This window comes from Melopsittacus undulatus, chromosome 7 (assembly GCF_012275295.1).
Source record: "Melopsittacus undulatus isolate bMelUnd1 chromosome 7, bMelUnd1.mat.Z, whole genome shotgun sequence".
NCBI classification, from domain to species: domain Eukaryota; kingdom Metazoa; phylum Chordata; class Aves; order Psittaciformes; family Psittaculidae; genus Melopsittacus; species Melopsittacus undulatus.
In genome coordinates, this window is record NC_047533.1 from 31,309,297 (window position 1) to 31,334,441 (window position 25,145).

The 25,145-nt window shown below is 41.7% G+C and overlaps 1 protein-coding gene across 1 annotated transcript; it reads left to right on the top strand.

Annotated features, from left to right (window-relative positions):
- Positions 1 to 1,473: 1,473 nt before the first annotated feature.
- PDGFRL (platelet derived growth factor receptor like) lies at positions 1,474 to 23,572 on the top strand. The gene is made up of 6 exons (XM_034064726.1): positions 1,474 to 1,605; positions 9,058 to 9,352; positions 16,945 to 17,096; positions 18,561 to 18,854; positions 19,145 to 19,284; positions 22,481 to 23,572. Exons 1-6 carry the CDS (start codon positions 1,551 to 1,553, stop codon positions 22,667 to 22,669), a joined length of 1,125 nt encoding a protein of 374 aa, XP_033920617.1. The 5' UTR covers positions 1,474 to 1,550; the 3' UTR covers positions 22,670 to 23,572.
- The last annotated feature ends 1,573 nt before the right edge of the window (positions 23,573 to 25,145 follow it).

Consider the following 25,145-nt stretch of genomic DNA (forward strand, 5'->3'; position numbering starts at 1 on the left):
ACAGACAAAACCCCACTCTATTCAGAATATAAAACTTGGTGGTATTGTAACAGTTTAAAGTGGGAAAGACTTTTAAAATACCTTGTAGCAACAAAAATATCATTTTGCTTAATGTGTTGCAGGTAACTGATGACATGTTCAGGTTATGCTGATCTGTACTCGGGTCACTGTGTAAAACCCCTGAGAATTGTAACAGAACTGTAGAATGAAAAAGAGACTGTGAAATTTCATCATTTTACTCCACAGCTGGGCCCTGCTGGCTCTTCTAGTGCTAACCAGGTACCCCAGCGTGAACTCTTGGAACAGGCTTAGTCAAGCAGGTCTGGAACTCCATATGTGTATGTACTTATGAGGGTAAGGGAGCATAAGGTATATGCCTTCTATTAATTTTTTTATTATTATTATGGATGCAGCTAAAGACCAGACTTCCTTTAAGATCTGTAAATGCTCTGCTCTTCTTGCATCTACTCTGGCCCTGGAACTGTGGCCAGGGGCACCATTCCCCAGGTACTTCACCTGCACCAAACTGTGGTCTTGTCTACTACAGGATGTGCCAGTGACTTCTGTCAGCCATTATTTTTCCTCCTCAGTCCAGCATCTACATCTTGCCCTGCATCTACCTTTGAGGTCCCTCCAGTCACATTTTCCCATCACTTCTCCAAGGAAACCCTCAGATTTCAATAAACAGCTTTTGAGAGCTCAGTGTGGGTGTAAACACATTCCCAGCAACTGTCAAATTTGCCATGTTCATCGCTTAGCAATGAAGGGATACCTGCACACTGTCAATTGTACATGAAGACTCTGTCATGGACTGTGGAGCCCTAAATAGCAATGGTGTTCTGTTTTTCCTGAGAAAGCACCTGGGGATCTCTTTGCTGTGGCAGGCTGGAATGAGCGCAATAGTTTGACTGTACTTTTGCTGTCTTAGACCAGCACTGACGTGTGCCTCCTGTCCACCCATAGGGTCACTAAATGCCATATAACCTCTGACTCTACTCCCCATTGCAGATCCAGCTATAGGTCCAAAGACGAACAGTTTCCATCTGTGCAAGGCTACGTATGGCATAGAGCCGCTGCTAGCAATGGGCTAATTCCAGCACTAAACCTCCACAGCTGTCCCTGGGGTCATGACTGTTTGGGAGGCAGCCCCGTGTAGGTGCGCTGGGCCTGATGGCTGGGGTGGGGGGGTGTGTCGTTGCTCTCAGCTGCCCGGTCAGGAGCTGCAGCAGCGGTGGTGCTGCAGAGGGAGGACGCTGACAGGAGGAGCCCAGGAGCGGCCGCTGGAGCGCGGCAGCAGGTGCCCGACCCGCCAAGAGCTGGGCCCGCTGCGCGGCGTCGCGGCTCTTCCCTCCCTCAGCCAAGCAGCGCTGGGCGGCGAGCGCGGCCTGGGGCAGTGCAGCCGCGACACGCCCAGCCCCAGCCCCAGCCCCAGCCCCAGCCCCAGCCCCAGCCCGGCTCCTCCCCGCGCCGCAGTCCGTCGAAGCGCCACGAGGCCGGTTCCCACCGCTGCTGCGGCCTCGGCTCAGCTCAGCGCTCCGGCCGGTCCCGCCATGCGGCTCTGGGTGCTCCTCAGCCTGCTGCTGCTGCAGGAAACGCTGCCGCACGGTGAGCCGCGACCCCCGCCGAGTTCCCCAGCTTCGCGAGTCGCTTTGGGCTTGCCTTGCAGCTGGGTCCCCTCCCTCGTCCTCGGCGCGGCCGCCCCTGCCCCATTCGGGCCATGCCAGCCCCCGGGGCCGGGCCCGAGCCGTCTCTGTGGCGGCGGGGCTGCCGTCCTGCTGGGCAGAGGCGGGGGGAAGGCGGCCGGCTCCTGGTCTGTGGCCAGCGAGCCGCCGGGGCTTTGCACCTGGGACTGAAGAAGAGGTTTCAGTCTGTGCTGGGGCTATGGGGGAGGTGTTTGTCCCCACAGCAGCCGCCCTTTCTATTCAGGGTCGACGTTTGAGTCTGTGCCTAAATTTCTGTGCGGCCCCTAAGGAGCGTCAGTGCTGGATGGGGTGATCGAGTTTAAAGAGTGAATGAAATGGGTTTGTGCATGGTTGTTGGGTTGTAGAAGGAACCAGTCTCTACTCCTAACTCAGCTTCAGGTTGTAATGAAGTCTTGGTAGGGAAGAAGGCAAGTTTCTGACTGGAAAGGGATAGTCATAACCGTTCCTTTTGAAGACTGTAACTAGGCAAGAGAAAGGCTGTTTCCATCTTGCAGAATGCAAACAAACTAAAACGTGTTCAGAAGGAATAAAAATCCCTTTGTTTTGCACCACAGAAGGCCTGTGTCGGCTGTGGAAGGGTTTGTAGAGAAATTGGAGGCAGGCTCCGAGGTCAATGGTGAGGGGCAGAGAGGTGAATACCACCAGCACCTCAAGAGGTTATCAGGGAAAAGATCTTGTAAGAATGTAAGTCCTTCACCCTGAGAGCTATTAAGCACTGAAAGAAGTTACTGGGGGAGGCTGTAGGGTCTCTGGCCTTTGGGATAGTTGGACAAGGCTCTGAGCAACTGAACAGGGACAGGACGGGACTTCCAGAAGTCCTATCTCCATTCTTCTTACGACTTAAGTGCAAAGGAGCTGAACTCCAGACCAGTGTGGTGCAGGAGGTGATTTCTGCTGAAAGACCCACTCTGTGGGTGTGCATTACCACATCAAAAAAAGTGTTTCCTGTTTGAGAGGCAATAAAAGCACAGGATGAGAAAGTCTTGAAACTTGGGCAAAAGATTTCCCAGGCCTGTGTTCTTAGTTTGTCTAGTTCATGTTGAGGTTTGACTGTGTGGTTCCCGCTATGCCATTGATGAGCTTAGCTACAGGAGAAGGTAACCTGGTGTGTTTAGACAGTTCATTGTATAAAGCTAGAGGTGTAAGTCATCTTGCAGACATTGTGATTTCAAAATAGCCATCCTAATTCAGCTTGTGTTATTAATGAACAGTGAAATATGTCCCTCCAGTTTGTGTCACCATCTATTGTCTGTATGAGTGTTTGGATTATTAGCTTTTCATTTGAAGTACCACAGAGATATGGCCAACCTGCTTTTTTATGTTAGTTGTGATCACAAAGGCTCTTGCCTCACACCTTAATCCTGGTGGTTAAGAATTATTCTTTATGGTAACTTCTCACTTGATTTATTTTTTTTTAAAGGAAGAATTAATCAGTATTAATGAGTTGAGATGTTTCTGATGCTGCCAAGATGTAGCATGGGGCTGCATGGAACGGTAGGTTTGGCAGACAGTGAGCTGGATTCCTTTGTCCCTGTGGGAGACCTTGCTCATTCTGTTCTTCAGTAGTTCTCTAGGTGGACACCTGAATAAGATCAGGGATCTTCTTCAGTTATAACATATGCAGCTATGAAGCTGATGGAACATGCATGTGGGCATAGGTGATACCTGTCTGAAGTCTAAAATAAATGGACGCTTCCTAGGACTGTGTGACTAACACTCATTTGGGGATTGTTGTGTGTACAATATTTGTGAGAACAAGGGGCAGAAAATGGTAAGGGGTAGGATGAGAGGAATACTGTGAACCAGGAACAGAAGTGCTGCACGGTGTACTTCTTTGGCATATCAATGCATACTCTCCTGCTTTGGAGACTGTGTTAGTAGGGGCCATGAATGTACTGCTGTAGAGGAAATCAGTACAGACATGAGGAGCTGAGCAGAGGTTGAAAGAAGTTTTCTCAGTATTTTTCTACAAAGTCTTATTTTTATTTTTATTAATTTTATTAATAAGTGCCATTGCTAGATTAGAACACTGAGGGCTCTGCACATAAATCTAGTGAGACAATACCAGTATCCTAACATGTACTTGCATAAACAGGCTTGTTGAGCTTGTTCCCTTCCCTAGGAAAGTCTTACAGTTTGGGTAAAGAAATGGAATTCAGTGTTTCTAGAGGGATTTGATTGTGTGTCCTCTTTATTTTAGGTGGTAGATTATGTTCCAGTTTTACTTACTTGAGTGATGAGAGAAGGCAGAATTGTGAGGTACAGAAGTGGTGGAGTCAGTAGATACCTGGACGGGCTGACAGGGAGTGTTGGGGAGGGCACAGTCACGACTTGCTTGGCAATTCACCTCTTGGGTGTGGCACGGACTCCAATTGTGGTGCAACTGAAATCGTTTATTGAGTGAGCTAGCAGGCTTTTTATAGACCCCTGCCTAGCGGTTAGTAATTGTTAGCAGGGGTTAGTTTCCTTTAGGGTACTTTTTGCAACATCATATGCTTTTCCCAGCCAATGACGTTACTGATCACGGTCCTTCTCAACCAATCACATTATTGTCCACACGCCCTTGCTTGAACAACTTATTTGTTCTTAGATGTATAAGCACATTTTTCTGTTGCCGCTTTCTGCTACATTACTTTCCATTTTCCTTGAACACACATTCTTTTGTCCCCTTAGCCCACATTGGAGACTTTCCACTTGCTCCTTGAAAAGTCCTTGGTACATCTCATCTTTATCTTTCAGTAACTTTCTTTGTTTCAATATCTACAGTTCTCAGAAATTATCTCAGTGTTCTAACTTTGATTCTTCTTGACTCCTGTGGTTTGCATCTGATGAGGGTCAGGATGTGTTCATGCTCTCGTTCAGGTCTTCTGGCGCAGCTTCTTGTTTAACATTCCCAACACTCGGGAAGGTACAGCAGAGAGGCAGAAGAAGGTTTTCTCTGTAGGAATGTAAAAGCTCCTCTGATGGCGTTTTCTGAAATGCCCCTGCTATCACCTGCAGAGAAGTCCAAGGTCAGACAGACAAGAGTCTCACTGTGTGGCTGGGAGTCTGGTGAAGGAGGAAAGTGTTCAGACTTAGTGGGAGCTACAGGAGCATGGAACAGAGGGAGCTTGTGCAGAAAGGAAAACCTTCATCTAGAGAAAATCAAAACCAGGCTTCTGGCACTTAAATTTGAAAAGCTTTCATAGGGGAGTCCCTAGCAGTTTCTTAAAGGCAGAGTGTCAGGTGTGGAAGAGCACACAGTTTGGGAGGATGCATTTGCTTGGTGTGAGGTTTTATGATCCATGTGCCTTCAAACAAGTGTCAGTATTGAGGCTGGTGGAACATAGTAGAGATGGCCAAGAGTAGTTTAAACAAGTAGTCCCATTTCATTAGAGTTTGGGGTAAAAATAAAAGGGTGGCTGGACCAAAGCTTATGAGCTTCTAACAGGCAGATTTGGAAAGTGCAGCAGGGACATAGGAACAGCCAGTTTGAAATGGGGATGCTTATCTGTTTATCAGGTCTGTCGGTGGGACCTTCTAATACTAGGGCACAAATTACACAGTAAGATGGAATAGCTCAACCCAAAGGAGAAGTGGCAGTACATGCTGCAGAAAGCTTTAGTGTTAAATCTGATTCCTGGTGGGTTTGGTCAGTAAAAGTCATCTGGACTGAAATACCAGCTCAGTGGAGAACAGCTAATGTGTTAACTGACCACCCAGTGTGATGGAGGGAATGACCACTCTGTTAAGGAAAATCAGAGGGGCAGGAAGGACTGGATAGAAAAGCAAAAGGAAGAATTACCCTTACGTAGGCTGGATCACACATGTTGGGTTTGATGCCGAGTGCAGTTGTTTAGATGGCACAAATGATGATTTCGGAGAATCCCTGAGGAAAGCGGCAGTTCTGGACTTGATCTGGAGCAGTGCTCAGGTAATTGGATTCAGATGTTGCTTTAGATCAGCCAGACTGCAATTTTAATATTCTTGCAGGAATAATAAAAGCCAAAGAAACAACTGATGCATTTAATTTTGGAAGGGGGAATTACATAAGATGAGGAGGCTCATTAACTCACATATGGGTTAAATATAAAAACCAGAATAAGGCAGATGAAAAGAGCTTGAGAAACAGTTTGCATAAGGGATAAGACCAACCATAAATCTGTTTCTTCTTCTGATGTGCTGGGGTGGGGCAGGAGGAGATGGCCCCAGAATTTGTAAGGCTGGTAGGAACAGGGATAAGAAAGAACACCTACAGAGTGAAACATAAAAACTCAATTGTGTGAACCTTTGGAGGTGTTTAGAGAGGTTTTAATGGAAACTGGTGACATGATAAGCATATTGGAAACCTTGAGTGCACTATTCTACTGAGCACTGTAATAGCAGGCTCTGAGGTAGAATGTTTGCATATAGGGAGAATCATTAAAGGACATTTCTCATTAATATGCCAAAATAATTGGCTTTAGAGAAAATCAACAACATGAACAGCGTTTAAGTGCAGTGAGTTGATGATATACATCTGAGACTTAAATTCCAGTCTGAAATCGCTGGAGTCTTAACTTGGATGCATTACCCGTCATGTAACTGCTTCTTTCCAGGGAAATGGAAATATGCCAGTATTGTAAGATTTTTGAGGGAGGTATGGGCACAAAGTCAGATCTCTGTATTCTGTAAATTGAACTAATGAATAAATAAATGAAATACAGAAGTCACTATGGCTTTATATGGTTGCCCACCTCTACCCCTTCAGAAGTGTGTTTTGTTTTGTTTTATAGTTATACAGTGTGGCCATGGATGAGCTGGTTGATACACTTGGGTTCCTGAAGGCTTTTCATAAGCCTATTATTAAAAACTTCATGGGAACTAAGGTGCTGCAAGACCTCTAGTGGAGTAATAACTAACAGAAAACAAAGAGTAGAATCAATTTTCAGGTTTTGCAATGTGAGCATAGAATTGTTTTTATCCAGCTGAATTTCACAGGGATCTTGTAAGGCACATGCTTTTCAGCATATTGATAAATCTGGTAAAAGAAAAGAAAACTTTCAGTAAAGAGTTGCAGAAGGATTACTCCATTTTGAAAGACTGGGCAGTGAAAATTGTGTTGGTAGGTGCAGAGTAACACAAATGATTCGATCTTCATACACACATTGATGGGTTTCTACTTAGGAATTCTAACCAATGATTCCTGCTTAGGAAAGTGATCTTGGAGTTACACTGGATTATTCTAGAGAAAGTCAGCTCCTAATACTGCTTTCTTGAAAAGCAATGAGCTCTTTAGACATGAAAGAAGACACCACTAATACGTACAACAGTGATTTGACTGTATCAAATAGAGTAGGACTTGTCAATCCAGGAAGGATATGTTTGAAAGACACTTACATTTTGCTAAAGTACAGAGAAAGCTATTGAAGAAACCATGGATATTTATTCAGTTAATACAAAATGTAGGAGGCATCTATATTTATGTATAATTTAGGTAGCTTTGAAAACTGACCAGTCTAATCAATGAAAGAAAAATCCATCAAGGACAACAAAACAGGGGCAACTGTGGTTCACAGATTCCTTGAGCTAAAGCCTCTTGGGAAAGAGGAGACTAGTCTGAAAGGAGCAGAGATGGGTGCCCTGTTCCCTGGTTGACGTCTAATGCTAGGTGGTGTCAGTGCAAAGACGTTAGCTAGGCAAACATTTGGTCTGACCCACTGTTGCCTTTCTAATGTAATGAAGGAATAAATGCTCCTGCACCGTTTGCTCCTGTAATGCACATACTGTGTCACTTGCTAGGGTAATGTGCTCTAAGTGACTAGAAAAATCCTACTTCATGCTCTGCTGTGGGAGGCAGCAGCCATTCTCTGAAATTTTCCTTTGTTACCATCATTCCCCCAAGTCCAAAAAAGCTCAGAATGCATTGGGCAAACCAAGGTGACAACAGCATTGCTGTCTTCAGTTTATTTTCCAGTTGGTGTGAGACCAGAAGGCAACTGCTTCTACACAGGCAGCCTTGCTCTTCATACTGGGATCATGGAGTCACAGAATGGCTGAGACTGGAAGGTACCTCTTTGAATCATCCAGTCCAACCCCTGCTCAAGCAGGGTGCCTAGGGTGCTGTCCAGTTGGGTTTTGAGCATCTCCATTGATGGGTACTCCACTACCTCTCTGGCACCCACAGTGAAATGTTTTCTTATGCTCAGATTTACTTTCCTGTTTTTAAAATTTGTGCTCATAAGGGTCTGTGCCATTTAAGAGATGTGCTGTACCTCAGCCTGGACTTACAGAAGTGGAAGGCTGAAGCAGTGCAAGATGTCCAGGCAGGGTATGGGAAGTGCCATGGGAGCCATCAGTGGCAGGAGTCTGGAAGTCATGCTGTTCATGCGGCAGCCAGTACCAGTTTCAATTCTGCTAACTCAGTATACAGCAGGGCTATTTTTAATTGCAGAGGGAGCTTTTGGACTGATTTGTACAATAAATTACCCGAGCATTTTCACGTGGAAAGGCAGTGTTCAATGTGAATTAGCTGTCAGGCAGTTATTGGAGTTTGGTGTCTGGGGGGAAAGTTTTACACTCACCTTGCGGAAGATCTGTGCTTCCTGCTGTTGGTCAAAGTAGGAGTTTTATTTTACCTTTCTTGAATTAGTGATACCTCACTTTTCTCTTGCTTTGTTTTTAAAGGCAGCAGGGCATCCCTGTTGTCTCTAGCAGGTAGATCTACTGTTTGCCTCTAAATAAGGTCCTGTTTTCATCTGGACTGTGAAAATAAATGGTTGTTGCAGCAGACAGGTGATGAATTAAATACTACCTCCAAGTGACTTAAGTGCTATTTGTGTTTTCACAGTACTTAACTGAAAAGAAGAAAGCTACATCGCCGTCAGTATATTATATCATCATAAAGTTTCACACTTGCAAGTTGCTTTCATGTGTCTCTTGGTAGCATGGTGTGTCAAAAGGCCATGCAGAATCGATGGGTGTATGGCATCCTTATGAAGGTGGAGAAATTGGGTAGTGCTGTGCACTAAATGGCAATGACATGAGGTAGACAAGACAAAAGTAACTGGAGATAGAAATGCTGTATTTCTTTCCCTTCCCATTTCTAAAGTTCTCATACCTCACATATTTGTCTGTTCATGTCAACTATTAAGTATAGATTTTTCCACATGTTGAAAGCTGTTGGTTTTTTTTTCCTTCTTTTTCCTCAGGAAAATGGGTCATGTCAGAGACTTCAGAAACTTACAGAAATTAACTCTTACTTGTTTTTATGAATCCTTTATAGGAAGAACAAAACTTTAGTTATTTTATTCTCTCTGGTAAGGAAGATTTCTTTTTGCAAAATGACTGTGTAACCTTTTCCTAATCAATAACATTGCTGCCTTTTCTTTACTAGTTACGGGACAGCCTGCGAAGAGTAAGCATTCCAAAGAACCTGGGGAAAACAGAATTAAGCCTATTAACAAAAGAGTAAAACCCAAGGCTTCTAAAATGAAGGAGAGAGAATCTGTTGACTCCTCTTTGAAGTCCCAGTCCATACTGACACAGGTGATGGATAAAGGTCACTTCCAAAAACTAGCTCCCACTTTAAGCCTGTCTGCAGGACAAAGCATAGAACTGCGATGCAAGGGGAGTAATGTTACTTGGAAATATCCTTCATACTTAGACACCTTTAAAGACTCCAGACTCAGGTAAGCTGTTTTTCATGGTTTTGAGGGGTTGGGGGGGAAATCCGGAACTTTCCCCCCAACACACACCACCACCTCTTTCAAGTCCATTTTGGTTTTTGTTTGTTTGCTTGTTTACATTTTTACAATCAAGATATTTCATCTCGTGATTTTTAATGTCAGCAGAAAAGGATGAGCATCTTTCAAACATCTCCAGTTACTGCTGTGTGATCTGCACTGTGGAATAGTCTTGTATGTGTGAACTAGGTTTCCTTCAAATGGATCTGAAATAGGAGATGTGGTCCAGCAGGACCACTTCAACCATGGACAGGGAGCCATATTAGAGCTAGTCCAGAGTAAAACTCTCAGTATGTGTGATGGTCAGGTACTCACTACCAACTCTGTAGCTCTACAGAGATCTGCTAGTGGTGGCCTGTACTGGTTGCCAGTGTAGCTACCACCTGAGATACTAAAATTAATTTCCTGAAGAGGCTCAAACAAGATAACTCTTGTAGCACCTGAATCTCTCAATTAGCAAAAACATACACCAACTACCATGCTAAGGAGCAAGTAAGAGCAGTCTTTGCTTTTTTGGTCAAAATTATCTTTGTATGAAAAAAAAACCAAAAAACAAAAAACCTGGTTTGTGAAGTTTGTGGTGTGGCAGAATTTAATGCTGAAGATAGTCACCTTGGGGTTAGGAATGGTTTTTCTTCCACGTAGCAGCATCTTACACGAAACTGCATAAATATTTGTTAGAGCCCCCTTGTCATGTTTGTGGCCTTCCTCTGGACTTATGCCAACAGCTCCATGTCCTCATGTTGAGGACACAAGAACTGCACACAGTGCTCCAAGTGGGGTCTGACAGAGCAAGAGTAGAGGGGCAGGATCACCTCCTTCAAGATGAAAGACAAGTAGTGAGGAGACTGTGGAGTACTGTGAGTGATGCCCTAAGAATGAACTGTAAGGAGCTTTTATTTTATTATTAGGTGAGAAGAGCACAGAGGTATGAGGAAATCAACTCCTGTTGTCCTTTTATTCCTAAATTAAGTGTGTATGCTCTTCATAAACAACTGGCTGAGATTATCTGAATCTCTGAAATCCATTTTGCTTTTTTACAGGTATAATGCTACAGTCACACCCAGTTAATGAATTTTTCAGATATATTCTTCCAATTTGCACTTCTCTTTCAAAGAGTGTTGAAGATTGGCAGTTATACACTGTTTTCTTGTATATCCTGACATTCATAAGCCAGTTCCCTTGTGTTTATGTGCTTGTCCCCTGATGGCTGAGAAGTTCAAGAGCTACCCTGACTGAATAAACCTCTGTATCAAGTGCAGTGCTTCTGTCATAGTAAGTTACAGCAGCCAGCCTGTGTCTACTGAGGGCTTATTGCAGCAGCAGCTCTCAGATGATCTCGTGGGCCGTTTTAAACAATTTGCTTTTTCTTTTGCAATGTTTTATCTGGATGTATTCCAGTAGGTGGCGTTTATCAGCTGCAGGACAGACCTGGTCTTCAGCAAGCCAAAGCTGAGCCTGCAAAGTAACATCAACAGGAGCCATCTGTGTGCTGGTTCTTGTTTTCAAGTGTGTCTTATGTTTTGTGCATTTGCACAATATGATTTGGTCCTATATATGTAGCAGGTCATGCTGTCTGAGTGTTAGCATCTGGCACTTAACAAAGGAAAGGCAAGTATTCACATTTTTGAAGAGGAGTATGAATTTTTGACTGTGAGTTTTTGGCATTATTTGACTGTCCCTCTCTTGCAAAATGAAGTATTATTCTAGGGATGCACATGGGACAAAATACGAGTATTTAAGGTAGTTTTGGGTGGGGAAAAATACACATTTCCTAATCATGTAGTTTGAAGTAGTTTGGGGTTCTGTTGCTTCAGTGATTTACGTTTTCTATTCTCAGTCATGTTCACAGTATTTGTAATTTTTTAACCATATTACAGAAATTAATAATGTCAGACAAAAAAATGCTATAAAACATTTTGGCTGGGTGGATATAACTCGTCTGAGTATTTTCTTTTAGAAGTATGCTAGGCTTATACCTAAGGGTCTGTATTGAAATATGATGATCTTTGTTTTAGAAAAAATATTTTGGAATAAGTTATTGAGGCAGTAAGTGTAGACTGAATCACCAATTTTAGATATAAGCAGAAGGTCCTGTAATTAACTTGAGAAATTGAAAGCATAGGTGAGTAGTAGACTTCAAAGTCACAAAATAGTGGTAATTTATGGTGACAATTGACTTCAGGATCATGTGCAGTTATATTTTCATTGCATTTTTAGCATGACTTTGGTAATTATCTCAAGATCTTTTCTAGTGTTAATAGATGCATGTGAAACAAAGTCTGCTTTATAGAATGTGAAATCTGTATTCCGTGGGTGTAGAAAGCTTTGATTTGAATTTAAGTAGAAATGGCATAAAGAGTGTTATTCAGTTAGCACAGTTGGTAAGTGTATTGGCAGCAGCAAAGGTTAACTCGGAGGAGCTCAAATGTTCTTCACAGCATACAAGACCATGCACAAATAACCAACTGCAACAGGCAAAACTTGAAATTACGTTCACTATTTAAAAACAAAAACTGAATATAGGGCAAAGGGGGGAAATCTGAAAAAATACTATCAAATAACCTACAGCAAAAATGGTTTAATCGTCTAGGTAGATTTATGTCCTGTATCTTTTAACATTTTTTGAGTGCATAAAGACCAAGTCTGTGGTAATCCCTTTGTTGCCAATTAGGTGTGGGGTAAAACCCAAGCTAATTAACTGGGCTGAGCTCTTTTTACTTTGTGTTTTCATGCTGGTCTTGCTGGAGTTGGGGCATTGGTGCAAACCAGAGTTGGTGGCTGCACTAGAGGAGAAGTGGTTGAGCTCTGAGGCAGTAATAGAAAGTCAAAGAGCCTGTTCCTGGGCTCAGAGGATAAGTGTGGAGGAGGGACAGTGGTGATGAGGCCCATGCAATTGCTGTCGACTAAGGACTATGACTCTTTTGTTCATTTGCAAGTCTACAGTAACAGATGCTCAGATATCCAATTCATGGTTTTCATTTAAATAATAGGAGGAATGCACAAATTCAACTCGTCTGGTGTGAATTTTAACAATAAGCAAGGTTTTTTGTATCTCTGGGGAGTGTTAATGTTCTCTAGCTGCTACTAGAGAGAAGGATTTAAGGGCCCTGACATCTAACAGAATTGCAATTACAGGAGGCAGAAGAGAGCTTTAAGGTTCAGGGCAGTGAGGGCATTTGTAGCTTAGTTTGTTGCAGAGTTTGTTAACTCTTCTTCCAGGGCAGGAGCTGACACTGAAGAGGTTCATTATGTTCTGTTTTCTGTCTGTAGTTGTGGGAGAAGAGAGTGTTTTGGTTTGCAAATAGTTAAATTTAGCATCCATATAATGTATTTCCTATGGATAATTGCAGAAAGAAGTAGGGATAAAAGCCAGATGTTTTGTTTCTGTGCCATGCTTATCATATTTTTAACTCGCCCGTACGGTGAGGAGAATACAGCAGCCTGGAGAACCATATGACTTTTCAAAGAACGAAGAGATTATTATCAGAAAAGCCATTTCTGTAGTATTAGTGGCTATGTTTTCTTTGAGTTTGTGGGTGTACTTAACAACCTGTTAAATAAGATATTTTTGCTTGCTGTACCAGAGAGTCTCAGGTTTTAATAGGTCTGTAGCTGTTGACATGCTAAAATTACCATATGGGTGGAGGGAAAGATGCTAAGTGAAAGGCGGAGGGAGGTACTTTGGCTGTTTCTTTTTGAGCTGGAGGATAAATCCTCTCCACTATTCTAATTGGAGTAAATAACAGTACATACTGAAATTATTTACTTTGCTTTAGAGACTGCATCATGCAGTGCAACTCTGGGGAGGAACTAGAATCATGCAAAGTTGGCTCCCAAGTTAAGGACACACAGCAGCTTTCTCCAGGACTAGCTTATTATCTGTAATGCTGTCTTGCCTTGTGCAGCATAAATACACCCTGCAGAGAACTTCTAGTCTAAAAATTTTGTGTACTGGCTGAACTGGCGGAAAATCTGGGGCCTGTTAATGGTCAAAGGTAGCTCATGCACCTCCATAACGGGCTGGAATGCTGTTTTGTCAGGTTGTGCATAACAAACTAATGACAGTAGGCTGACCTAGAAACTGGATCTGCAATGTGTGAGAAGGATCAGAAACTGAGAGGGATGAAAGAAAAATAAAAACAATCACAGTTTCCTTTTCTCATGTGTTATAGCAAAAAGCTGCTCTAGATGATGGCAGTCTTAACTTCATACAGTCTCTGCTCTGCCCGACCTGGAGGTTGGGTTTGCTGATGAAGACCAGCTGTATTTATCACAGGACTTTATGTGATAAGTAAACTCATGTGAAATGGAACTGCTCCAGTGGAAGAAGCTGGGGCAAGAGCTGGATGTGCAATTTACGTGTGTGCAGGGGATGTACAGACAGGAGCATTCTCGCAAGTATTGAGGAACCTGTATGTTGTGGAGAGCAAAATTAGATGGTTTTCATTGAATGCGGGCTCCTCCTGGCTTTGTTGGACATCAGTTGTGTTCACGTGTATAAGTGAATTCCATTTTGTTCCATGTGTTCTGAAGTGTGAAAGCTAGGATTGTTTTTTCTTGTGTGAAGCAGCAAGATGCTGTGTCCTTTCCTAGTGAGCTATGTTGGAGATAAGTTCTATTTTGTCAGTGTGAATGCAGCTGCTTGAGAAGAGCTTGCTAGGTGCTCTTCAAGTTATGCTGTGTACACTGATTTCTGTCTTTTTTATTATAAGCTTCTAAACTTGGCATAATTTTTCTGGCAAAGATCTTTCAAACTTCAAGTACCTAAAGCTTAATAAGGTGAACATATGAATAGGATTTTGGGGTCGTTTTCTAGTTCTTTTAAACAGTCTTGAAATATTTGTATATACAAGGTTTTTACTTAGTGATATGTAGAGCACGTCAGATTTTTGGCTTTTGAGTCAGATTTCCCAGCACCTAAAACAGTAATGAAATTAAAATTATCCTGGAAATATTAGTCAGCTGCAGGATTTACCATTTGTAATTTGCTTCTTATGGCCTGTTTTGTATGCTTAGTATGGTCATGTCACAAGTTTCATCACTTCAGCTCTCTGTTCCCAGGTTTTGTTAGTGCGTGCTTGTGGATGACTACCTCGCTAGACTATTTCCATTGATTACTGGATAGCAAGTTCTCAGTTAAGTAGAACACACTGTACAGTAATTAATTAACTCTGACCTTATTTTTCTCTGTTGAGATTTCAAGCTGTAGTTCAGTGTCTGCATTAATGGTTGGAGGGAAAAATGTTCTGGCATAACAATATCTCTGTAGTGTTGACATTTAGTACTGAATACTTGCAAAATATTTTATGCTAATATAGTCATGTAGCCTATCAAATGTGAACTGTGAAACTAAATAATAATACAGACTAGGACATGTTTTGGGTTTCTCTTCCTGTTGGTTGTGATACACATGATCTGTTGCATGAATAGGAATCTCTCAAAGCCCATCCAAAAACTGAAGATCATTTATAATGCAAGGTAGTGTATATATTTAAAATAAAAATGCTACTGCTCCATGATTACATAGAATCATAGAATAGTTAGGGTTGGAAAGGACCTTAAGATCATCTAGTTCCAACCCCCCTGACATGGGCAGGGACACCTCATGCTTCTGAAAAGTGGAATTGGACAAGGTCATATAGGACACGCACATTAGCAGGTAGGAAACATGATTTAGCTTGTTTCCTGAGGCAGGCCTCCAAACTGCCCCATGGTGGCTGAGTGTACTAATGTTGTCTGAGGGCTTTAATGGAAAAGAGAATTCTCAATTAGCCCTGTTTGTGTTGTGTATTTGGTGTGTGTTTAATTTCTAAGCTGCTGGCCTTGGCTGGAGGCCAGATGTTGGGTTGCACAAACCGTTGTTTATGATGGCTGGTAGTAGTGCAAACTGCTAGCAGAACACCCAGGGAGTCATAAGTCTGAGAAGCTCATGTAGCTAGAAGTAGAGGCCTCTCTGTTTAAGCAGTTATTCTTCCTGAAATGCAGATGTAAACATAACATAGCATTTAGAGCATACAGTACAGTCAGGCATAGACTAGCACCACTCTTATGTGGTGACAAGGTGGTGTAGAGGATAAGAATTTGTTCAAAGCATGCTAATCCTCAAACCAAACTATTCAGTCAGGCACCTGCCTTACAGAGTAACTGCCACATTAATAAGAAGAAATGGGAGAACAACCAATGTTCAGAGAATAACAGATATTCAGAGAATCCACAGCTGAATGAGAGTATGGGAGCTCTTCAGACTTCATGCAGAGCCTGTTTAAAACATCAAAAAGAAGCTCACTGTCAAATGCTTAAAACTGGAAAGATCTCTCCTGACTTGGTTAGAACAGAAGTGACCTTGTAACTCGGTGTCTTGCAAAGAAAAGTAGAGAAACCTTCATGCTCTTGATGTGCTACCATGTAAAGGCAGTTGGTTGAAATAACATTTTTAAGGGTCAGAGCAGCAGTGAAGTGCATCAGTACTGACAGTGGCTGTCCTCACAGGGTTCCCCAAGAACTGGTACTGTTGCTCTGATGCCTTTTACAATCCATCAAAGGCAGCACATCAGACTGCCAACTGTAACACCATCTGTGTGCAAGAAAGAGTCAGGGAAAGCAAACCTCAAAATAGAAAAGAACAAATGAGACTGTAGCTGCTGAATTTCATCTATAGGACCTTTGACCATTAGAAACATTGTCAGTACCTACTTTATATATATATATACATATTTAGAAATAGTTGCATGTTTGTAAATGTCAGTCCACTGAGAGATGTATCTGGGAAATTCAGGAGGAGAAAAAAGCAAATCAAGTCTGAAATAATCACACAGGCTGTATTTTGTGTAGTTACATGATGACACTGCCAATATGCCTCCAACAGTTCTCAGGGTCATGCTCTGTAGTAGCTGAGGGGTGATGAGGAAACTCCAGTGAGAGGATGCCAGTGAGATGGCTTAGGGCAGAGGAGTAGGCAATGTGAAATGAATGACTTGCAGAACAAATCCAAGCTGGTCTAGAAGCTCTTTATGATGGTGTTTGCAAGTGGAAACTTTGAAAAGTCTATTAAAGATGGGAAGGTGTCCACACTGAAAGCAGGCATAAATCGTCAAACAGACTCTTAGAAGTACCTGCTACTTCATGGTCCTGAATTATCTTTGTTAAATACTACTGAAGCAGTGCTACAGGTAACGGTGTCAAAAAAAGGACTGGAATGCTGGCAGGTTAACTTGCAGCATGAAAATACAGGCTTATATATGGACAAATGGAGCTAAAACATAGATGAACATGTTGTCACAGCAGTTGCAGCCCAGTTTCAAAACAGGGACTGCAAGGAATTCAAGAATGAGCTAAGACAAGTGCTAGCAAATGCTTGTGTGTAGTTGAAATCAATAGAACTACTCATGTAAGCAGGTATTTGCTGAAGAAAAGGGGAAGTTTCAGTATAGCTCTGGAAGCAAAAGGTGGGTCAATTGCAGAGTAGGAATAAAAAAATAACGTAGACATGTACACAGACTGTGCTTTTCTGTGCCTTTTGTTTTTCTTTTCTCCAGTATAAAGCAGCTTGACAGGTATGGTCAACTGATCCTCACAAACTCCACTGCAGCAGACACAGGTGAATATAGCTGCTGGCTTCAGTTGTGCAGTGGTAACAAATGCAGGAAGGATGAGACTAAAACAGGCTCAACGTACATCTTTTTTACAGGTAATTAACTCACTGGGCGTTTATTAATGGAAATATATTTGCTAATAAGACAGGAATAAGGCTACATCAGCGATTTCACTGTCAAGATTTTTCTTCCACAGTTTAGTGGCTGTAAAGGAAGACAGTGCTGGTGAGCAGAAAATTACTTGCTCGGTGTGATTAATGAGTCAATTTTCCCTATGGATTGTGGTAAATTTGTACCCAAAATAATGTATAATGCAATGGAAAGCAAATACTTTTGAAAATACTAACATGTTCTGAACATCCTCTACAAAATTAATTAAAAAATCCTTAATTTTTGAAAATGTGTCTGGATAAAGAAAATAAATCTGTGCAGATGATTAATCTTGTCACAGCATTCAGATGACCATATGGACTCTTCTTACTCCTCTCCTCACCCCTTCCAGTTACCTGTAGTGACTTAAGTCTTGATCTCATTGATCCTTGTGAGGCCATGGTTTCTCCCAAGAGTCTGTGTAGCATGTTGAGAGGCAAAACACTCTTAAGTACATGTGTTGTCCCACAGAGCTTGAGATTGACTGTAGCCCTGGCACTGCATGGATAGGGTCATATTAGGTAACTGTGTGGAGTTTACTGCTGCGTGGTACATCAGAGCTGTAATCAAATGGTTCACTTGTCCTTCTCATGGAGAACATTCTGAATGGTAAAACAACATCTGCTGCCTGATCAGAGTGAAACCATTCTTGGCTAGCAAATATTTTAGTACAAAATCCTAAGCAAGGGTTGCTTGTGATACGTTTTGGAGTTAAATTAGACCATGAGACTGTGCAGAAGCCATTGATCAGAAGTGCTTAATGTTCTGATGATACATTCCTTTAGAAAGGCTGGAATGAACTTTCCACTCAAGTTATTATATAAACGCTTGTGCTAGAAAGAGGAATTTCAGTCTTATATTTCTAAGAAGCATGCCAAATACAGAAGTACTCTTTAACTTTCATTCTTAAAGTGCTAAATATTTTACCTACTTAGAGAAGCAAATCTTCTTTTTTGAAGAAGAAGTTGCCTAAAATTATGTATATGAAAAGGCTGTATCTCCAAAGAATATCTGTTTCTAGTAGTGCTTATCGTACCAGTGGTGGTGGGGGTTTTATGTGTGCTATCTTTTAAAAGTGTTTGAGTGAACAGAATTAGATCCAGATGAAGTATTTGGAAACTTGTCAAAAAGGAATTCCAAAGATTTTCATAAGATTAATAAAATCTGATTACAGTGAGGAACACTTTGCTTTTCTTTTTGATTTAATGTGTTTAATGCAAGCTATGTAAATATATACTCACAGGTTAGAAAAGTTGCTATTTTTTTTTCTTCTGTGGATGCATATTTAAAGTGAAAAGCTTTGGGTAATTTTTTAATACTGCTTATAGCTATTTTCTCTTGTCATATGTACTTTTCTTTCTGTTAAACCAAGATGTAAATACTCCAATTGTATCAACTCTTCTGCACAGATAAAGAGGAACTTTTTGTACCTACTCCCAGTTATTTTGAGATTGTATACCTGAACCCAGATAAACCTGCAGTCATCCCATGTCGTGTTACTACTCCTTCAGCAAAAGTAACTCTGCACAGGGAATTTCCAGCAGAAGAAATTGAAACAGATGGAACTGATATTGTTTATGATGTGAAGAAGGGTTTTGTGTACCAGCACCCTACTTCTGATCATAAGGGTATTGTCTACTGCAAAGCAGAGTCACAGGGAGCACCTCAGATTTCCATCAAGTATCACCTACTGTATGTGGAAGGTAAATTGCAGTTTTCTATATGCTTACGCTGACATTCTGCTGGCATTGTTTAGAAAACAGTACTTTAAAAAAGTAAAATATCACAGAATTTTCAAATCTTGAATAGAAGTATATGTGATAAAACTGTAGGTTTAAATTCCAGCATTTTCCCACTGTAGAGGGGAAGCTGCAGGTGCACATCACTTACCTGTTGCAATAAGCAAGCAGAGGCAGAAATTGACACTTAAGCTTTATCAGTGTATTTAACTTCAGAAACTAATTTTCTTCTTCCAAACACTGTCTTCTCTTAGTTCCCAAGGGCCCACCCTCAACCACAATTTCAGCGTCATCCAGCAGAGCAGATGTCAGTGACAGCATTCATGTAATCTGCACAGTTCTTGGCGAGCCAGATGTAGATGTGAACTTCAGGTGGCAGTACCCAGGTCAAGAGGTAAGAGATGTATGCCCTGGCTGAAATGGCTTGTGCTTTGTAAAGGTAATGTCTTCAGTGCCAGTCAGTGTCTAGAGTTGAAGCAAAATTCATTCAGAATGTGGTGTCTGCCTCTTGCTAGCTCGGGCATACTAGCAGGAGGAGGCAGCACGTTCCTTTTGAATTTCAGCTTGTCTTTCCCTGAGAGCCTTGAAAGCAGGACAGGAACAAAGCTGGAGAGCTCTGCCCATGTTAGTAAAGATCAAGCTCGGCAAAGCTCACTCTTCCCTGGGGTTTCCATTCCAGAGACACTTGGCCTCTGGCAGCCTTTACAAAGAGAATCCTCAGACAGGGTCAGAGCCAGCCAGCGTCAGGAAGCTATTCTAGAGCAAGCCATAAATCCTCACTGATGCCTCTGCATTTGATATACCTTCCATCTCTGTGGCTCAGGCACATGAATCATCACAGCACAGAATCTTTTAAGTTTAATTGCTGCCCACATCCAAAAGCACAGAAATCTGCTTCTGCCCTGCCTCATCTTGAAAGAATCTGCTGGAAACATCCAGTGAATCTCAGAACTTTGGTCCTTTTTCTTGCACAAAAGGTGTATCTGACTGGCATCTTTAGGTATATCTGACTGGCTTCATCTTCTCCCTGTGCCCACCCTGACCAGTTACAGTAGAGACTTGTTTATTAACGAGCCTCATTCTGCTGCTGTTTATCCTAAGCAAGCCAGGAGCAAAGGAAGGACTGTGGGAAGATGGAACCCTTCACCAGAGGAATCTTCTATGACCTGAAGGTTTGAATTGTATACCACTTGCTAGTCCTCCTGGTGCTGGGTTGTCAAGGGACCATGTAGAGCTTTCTAAGGAGGTGCTTGTATCAACACTGGTGTCTCTGAGGCAGCAAAGAATTAAGTAATTTAACAGTAGAGGTAACCGCTTAAGTGAGCAGTTGGAGTTCAGTGCTTATTAGGCTTGAGAAAATTCAAATCTAAAGCCCAGAGGTTTGCTGTAGCTGTTAAGATGGAGACTGTAGCACTGATTGAATATGAACAGCTGCATACATGCAGGTGATCTCCCATGTGTGTAGTGCATGCTGCAGTGCAGGGCACATGGTGGCTGCGAGAGAGACTCTGGCGTGTGACCTGACTGCTCCAGGAAGGACTGATCACTAGAGTGAAGAGTCTCAGCTCCAGCTGTGCCTGGGGATAGGGAGGGAAAAGTTGTGTTTGGGTTTCTGACCCAGCAAAATAATTAAGTAGATGTTGGAGTAGAAGCACTGTATGCATGTTGGAGACTTAACATTTATTAAGGAACTGTTCTCATACTACAAAAGTAGAGGTGAAGGGAGAAGAGAGAGGACCATCAGTCATTCTGGTCAGATACACCTTTTTTTGTGCAAGAAAAGAGACTGTCAGAATTCTAAGCTTTATTGGATGTTTTCTTCCATTGTGGCTGCTTTCAGTGCAGGGAGCTTAGTGACAGCTTTTGTTCTCCAGCACCTGGGCTGTCACCTACCACTTGATCCCTGAGCAGTATCACAGAATCCCAAGGGTTGGAAGGGACCTCGAAGCATCACTTCAATCTCTGTTTGCTCCTAGGTACATTGCATTGGAGAGACCCCCGTCACTGTAGTCACTAACCTCTCCCTCGTACATTTTTTTATCACTTGCCACTCCCTGACAGCTGCATTTGCTCATTCCCCTGCTGTGAATGCTTACTGATGCATACCAATCCACTTCCTTAATGATTCCCTGAAACTAGCTTCAAAGCAGAAGGCAATTAGTTTGAGGAAAAACTGGGCTAGCAAGAGCCCAACCTGGCAAATAGCTTCTACCATACATGGCCTTTACCTTCACTTTCACTAGGGACAGGGTAGTTCACCTTGATTTGTCTAAGAACTAACTTAAGTCTTGCATTATGTGTGTGGTAGCACTTGATTTTCAGGCTGGGAACAGGTTCGTGCTCTGCTAGGTAAAGTTCTGTGGAGTGGCTTGAGTCCTTCTAAAGGGTTAAGAATTTCTCGGTGAGATGACCATTGTAAGCAAAAGAAGTTCTTGCTAGCTGTAAATGTGTGTCACTTCTTGGGCATCCCCTGAGCTTCACAAAGACTGGCAGCTTCTCCTGGACTGGTCATTTTGCAAGTGTGAGACTGTAGCTCTGGCACTAGGTAAGTGTCTGGTTTACCCTCTTGCTACTATTAGCTTAAGCCTCATAGCATTCATGTTGGTAAACAGCTAAACCATCTGTTTCATGAAGCAAGAGGAGATGGTTTCCCAGCAGAAGCCTCTCTTACCAGTTTTGTTCAGGTTATTGATGGAAGCTGCTGACTAGCATAATGGCTTTTGGAAGGGAAAAGACTGCCTTATTCTACCTTTAGGCCAGTTTTTCTCATGCAGGCCTTTGCAAATGTGTGAGGTGCCAGGGAGTGTAACCTGATAAACAGTCCATCAGAGAATTCACTTTTAGAAAAGGAGGGGGAGGAAGCACCAATTATATATAATACCAGTGCAATATAAAAAACATCTTTCTAAGCATCCTTATTCATATTTTTGGCTTTGAAGTTGCACATTCTGGAAAGCATAATGTGAGGATTGATTTAGAAGGATTTGTGAATTGTTTGCTTGCTTGTATGTTATACAGTGTTTCTGAAACTAGAGGTGGAGGAATTAGTTTGCAACACATGATTTAAAACTATTATCTGTGCTAAAGAGAACTAGGTAAAGCTTGGTCAAATGGCTGCTGCTGCTGCTGTTGTCCTTTTTGAGGCATGCTGAAATTCAGTCTGACAATAAGCTCACACATCCTTCCTGATTTCTCACCCAGGATACCTTGCCTATTTGTTCAAGTACCCAAAGGCAACCTTAGTAAGTGGCCCACACCTGCAGGCAAGTTCATGTATATATTCCAGGCAGAGCTCTGGCAGGCCATTGCTGATCTAAAGATATACAGTATCAGCACTTGAGTGGAAGAGCTGTTGTATTTAGCCTTACTTGGTGTAACTTTGTGGTAGGTAAATATTTAGTGCGGGAATGTTGCTGCAACTGCCAGCCACCTTCAGTTTCCTCACTTAAGGCTGACTATTGGCTACAGGCTTCCTGCTCTCTGACCTCTTGCTTCAGGGTTTGATAAGGTGATGTCACTAAATGCACTTTGCAAATCATGTATTTTCTTACGTGGTTGGTTGTTTTTGTTTATTTGTTTCTTTTAAACAGTCTGAGAGGCCTGTGATTATCCAAAACTTCTGGAGACTGATAAACAGAGGAATTGGACATACCACAAGAATCTCAAAGAGCATTCTTCTTGTTGAGGGTTTTGAAGCCAGAGATGCTGGAAACTACATTTGTATAGCTCAGAACCTACAAGGAGAAACAACAGTAGCCACTAAAGTTGAACTGAATTGATCGGAGAGGCTTCTGGACATGGAACAAACTGTATATCATTTGATACTATAGCCATTTATTTTCTTTAGTAACGCTTAAGTGACATTTTTCTCTTTCTCACTGTCTCTTTTCATGCATTATCAATGTATTCCATATTCAGTAGCTTGACAGGCCAAAAGAGAGTTCCCTATGCCCAACAGTAGTGAGTTAATAATACTACTGTGAAGCATTAAGGTTTAAACCTGACATGCATAGGGCTTACTTTATTTAGGAATAGGTGCTCTTGGGCTTTCCTTTGCATATGGTCTTTTTTTTTTCCCAAACTCTTTCCTAAGGTTAACCTGCTGTATGGTTTGTGCCTCTCCGTGTATGTGAGAACTGAGAGGGTATGAAATATCCTCAGCAATTCACCAAGCGGGTCTAGCTCTTCTGGTGCAGTGCAATTTTAGAGTTGAGAGTACTGTACATGTTTAAAACAATATCAAAACCAAACAAAAAACACCTCTTTTTATAGAATTAGCCAATAGCAAATGTTTATTTTGCAAGAGTAATTAAATTTCTGAATATTATGAAAATCTAAATGTATGCGTGTGTGTTTGCATTTCATGTATGCACAAAGACAAACACACAGAATTCCTGGGGAAGGTTAATCCTAAATACATATTAAGGTGCTGGAGGGCACCTCTACAGACTTGTAAACGATTGGCTACATTGGATTTTTCTTCTGTTGTTGCATTCTTCCAACCTCATACCATGTAGCTTACTGAGAGTTCACTCAACAGATGTATGATATTATGCTTACTAAATCACATAGCAGAGTGTTTGCTAAAGGTAAAACTTGCATTTGTTTATATAGTATCATATACAGAAAAAAAAACCCTAAACAACCAACAGCTATAACATTAGAATATGTTTGATTATACAGCAGAATCTTTTCTCAGGTTAATAACAAGTGCAACTTGATTGTATTACTTAGAAAACTGATGTGTCCTAGAAAAAAACTGATGTTTCTTAGGAAAAAAAGGTATCTCATTTACACAGAACTGTATATGGATTAATAAGCCACTGCTATCTTCATCCAGGTTTAGTTACCAATGCAAGGGATGAGACTTTGCAGAGAAGAAATAAGAATCTGGTAAAATGTTGTTGGATGTTTTGACAGTGTTTTTTCTTCCTAGCCTCAAGCACAGAATCCTTCCAATACAATCAAGTCAGTAATTGATTTCCTTCAAAATAGCTAACAAGTGGGAGATGTGTCACCTGCTCAGGCTGGTTCAACAGCACAGCAGATCATGAGGTAGCATCATTTCCTTGGTGACTGTTCAGTAGGAATGGAAAAGCTGATGCAAATCCATTGTTGCCTCATTGCTTGAGTAGTGACCCTTGGGTGAAATGGTTATGTATACCAATCACAAGCAGTTCTCAAGACTGATTATGGCTACAGAAGCAGTGCCTTTAAGGAAGAATTTTTGGTGTTTGGTTCCCCCCCTGCAGACATCAGAATGATTTCTGTAATTGTCAACAATGAAAATTACTTTGTATTTTACATAGTTCTCATTTTACTAAAAGCCTCTTGGGCAGGCCTGGTTCTTTTTTACATTGATGCAATTACACATCTCCACATAAGTGAACAGTGACACAGGGGAAGAGAATGAAGCCTGGGAAATGAAGTTTAAGTAAGGGACTTGTCAAAATCACATGCCTAAACCTGCCACTATTATTTCAATGCCTGTACCTTGGTCACTGCTCTGCTACGGTAAGGTAGCAGCAATGGACAACAGGTATTTGTTTCTTAAGGGTTCAATGATTATTCCAGCTTTCTGATTACCCCTCAACTCCAGCTCAGCTCTTAACGCTGTCTTGGCTGTCAGGCAACTACAATTTTAAAGAAAGATCAGTGGTTACTCACTGTCTAGAAGGAATTACGTGCAAGTGTCTTTGGTGTTTGTAATGGGAAGCTTCATGTCTTCAGTTAGCATAAGGAAATGATTCACCTCAAATTTTAGTGCAAAACTCATGTAAAGACCTTTAAAGAAAAGTACTGAAGAGAGGTGGACTGTATTATAAATACTTTGAATGGCTAGAAACTATTTGGTACAGATACAAATGTAACTTACTTCTCTTGAAATGTAGTATTACAGTGGGAACTAGTTAAGGCTTAGTACCTGAAGATAATCACTTACTTGCATGACTAGCACTAGACCTTTGGCATATATTTATGGCAGCAGGTTTCTAGCTTTTCCTTGAAGGAAACTTTGTGCATGTTGATGTACAACATCGACAAGATGTACAAGTTACTGGATCAAACAAAGCCTTTGTTAACATGCAGTATTTAAGTTAAAGCTTGACATATTAATACTCAGGGAAAAATTCTGAAACTGTGCTCATAGGTGAACATACTTTAGTTCTTCTGAACCAACAGAACAAACACTAAGCATCTATTTCTGTAGTGTGATTCCTATAGAAAAGGATTCTTCATTTCTTTGTCAGACCATTA

Coding starts and splice junctions, on each gene's coding strand:
- PDGFRL (XM_034064726.1), top strand. CDS start 1,551: ATGCGGCTCTGGGTGCTCCTCAGCCTGCTGCTGCTGCAGGAAACGCTG. Junction 17,097..18,560: donor AACGTACATCTTTTTTACAG/GTAATTAACTCA, acceptor TCTTCTGCACAG/ATAAAGAGGAACTTTTTGTA. Junction 18,855..19,144: donor TCACCTACTGTATGTGGAAG/GTAAATTGCAGT, acceptor GTCTTCTCTTAG/TTCCCAAGGGCCCACCCTCA.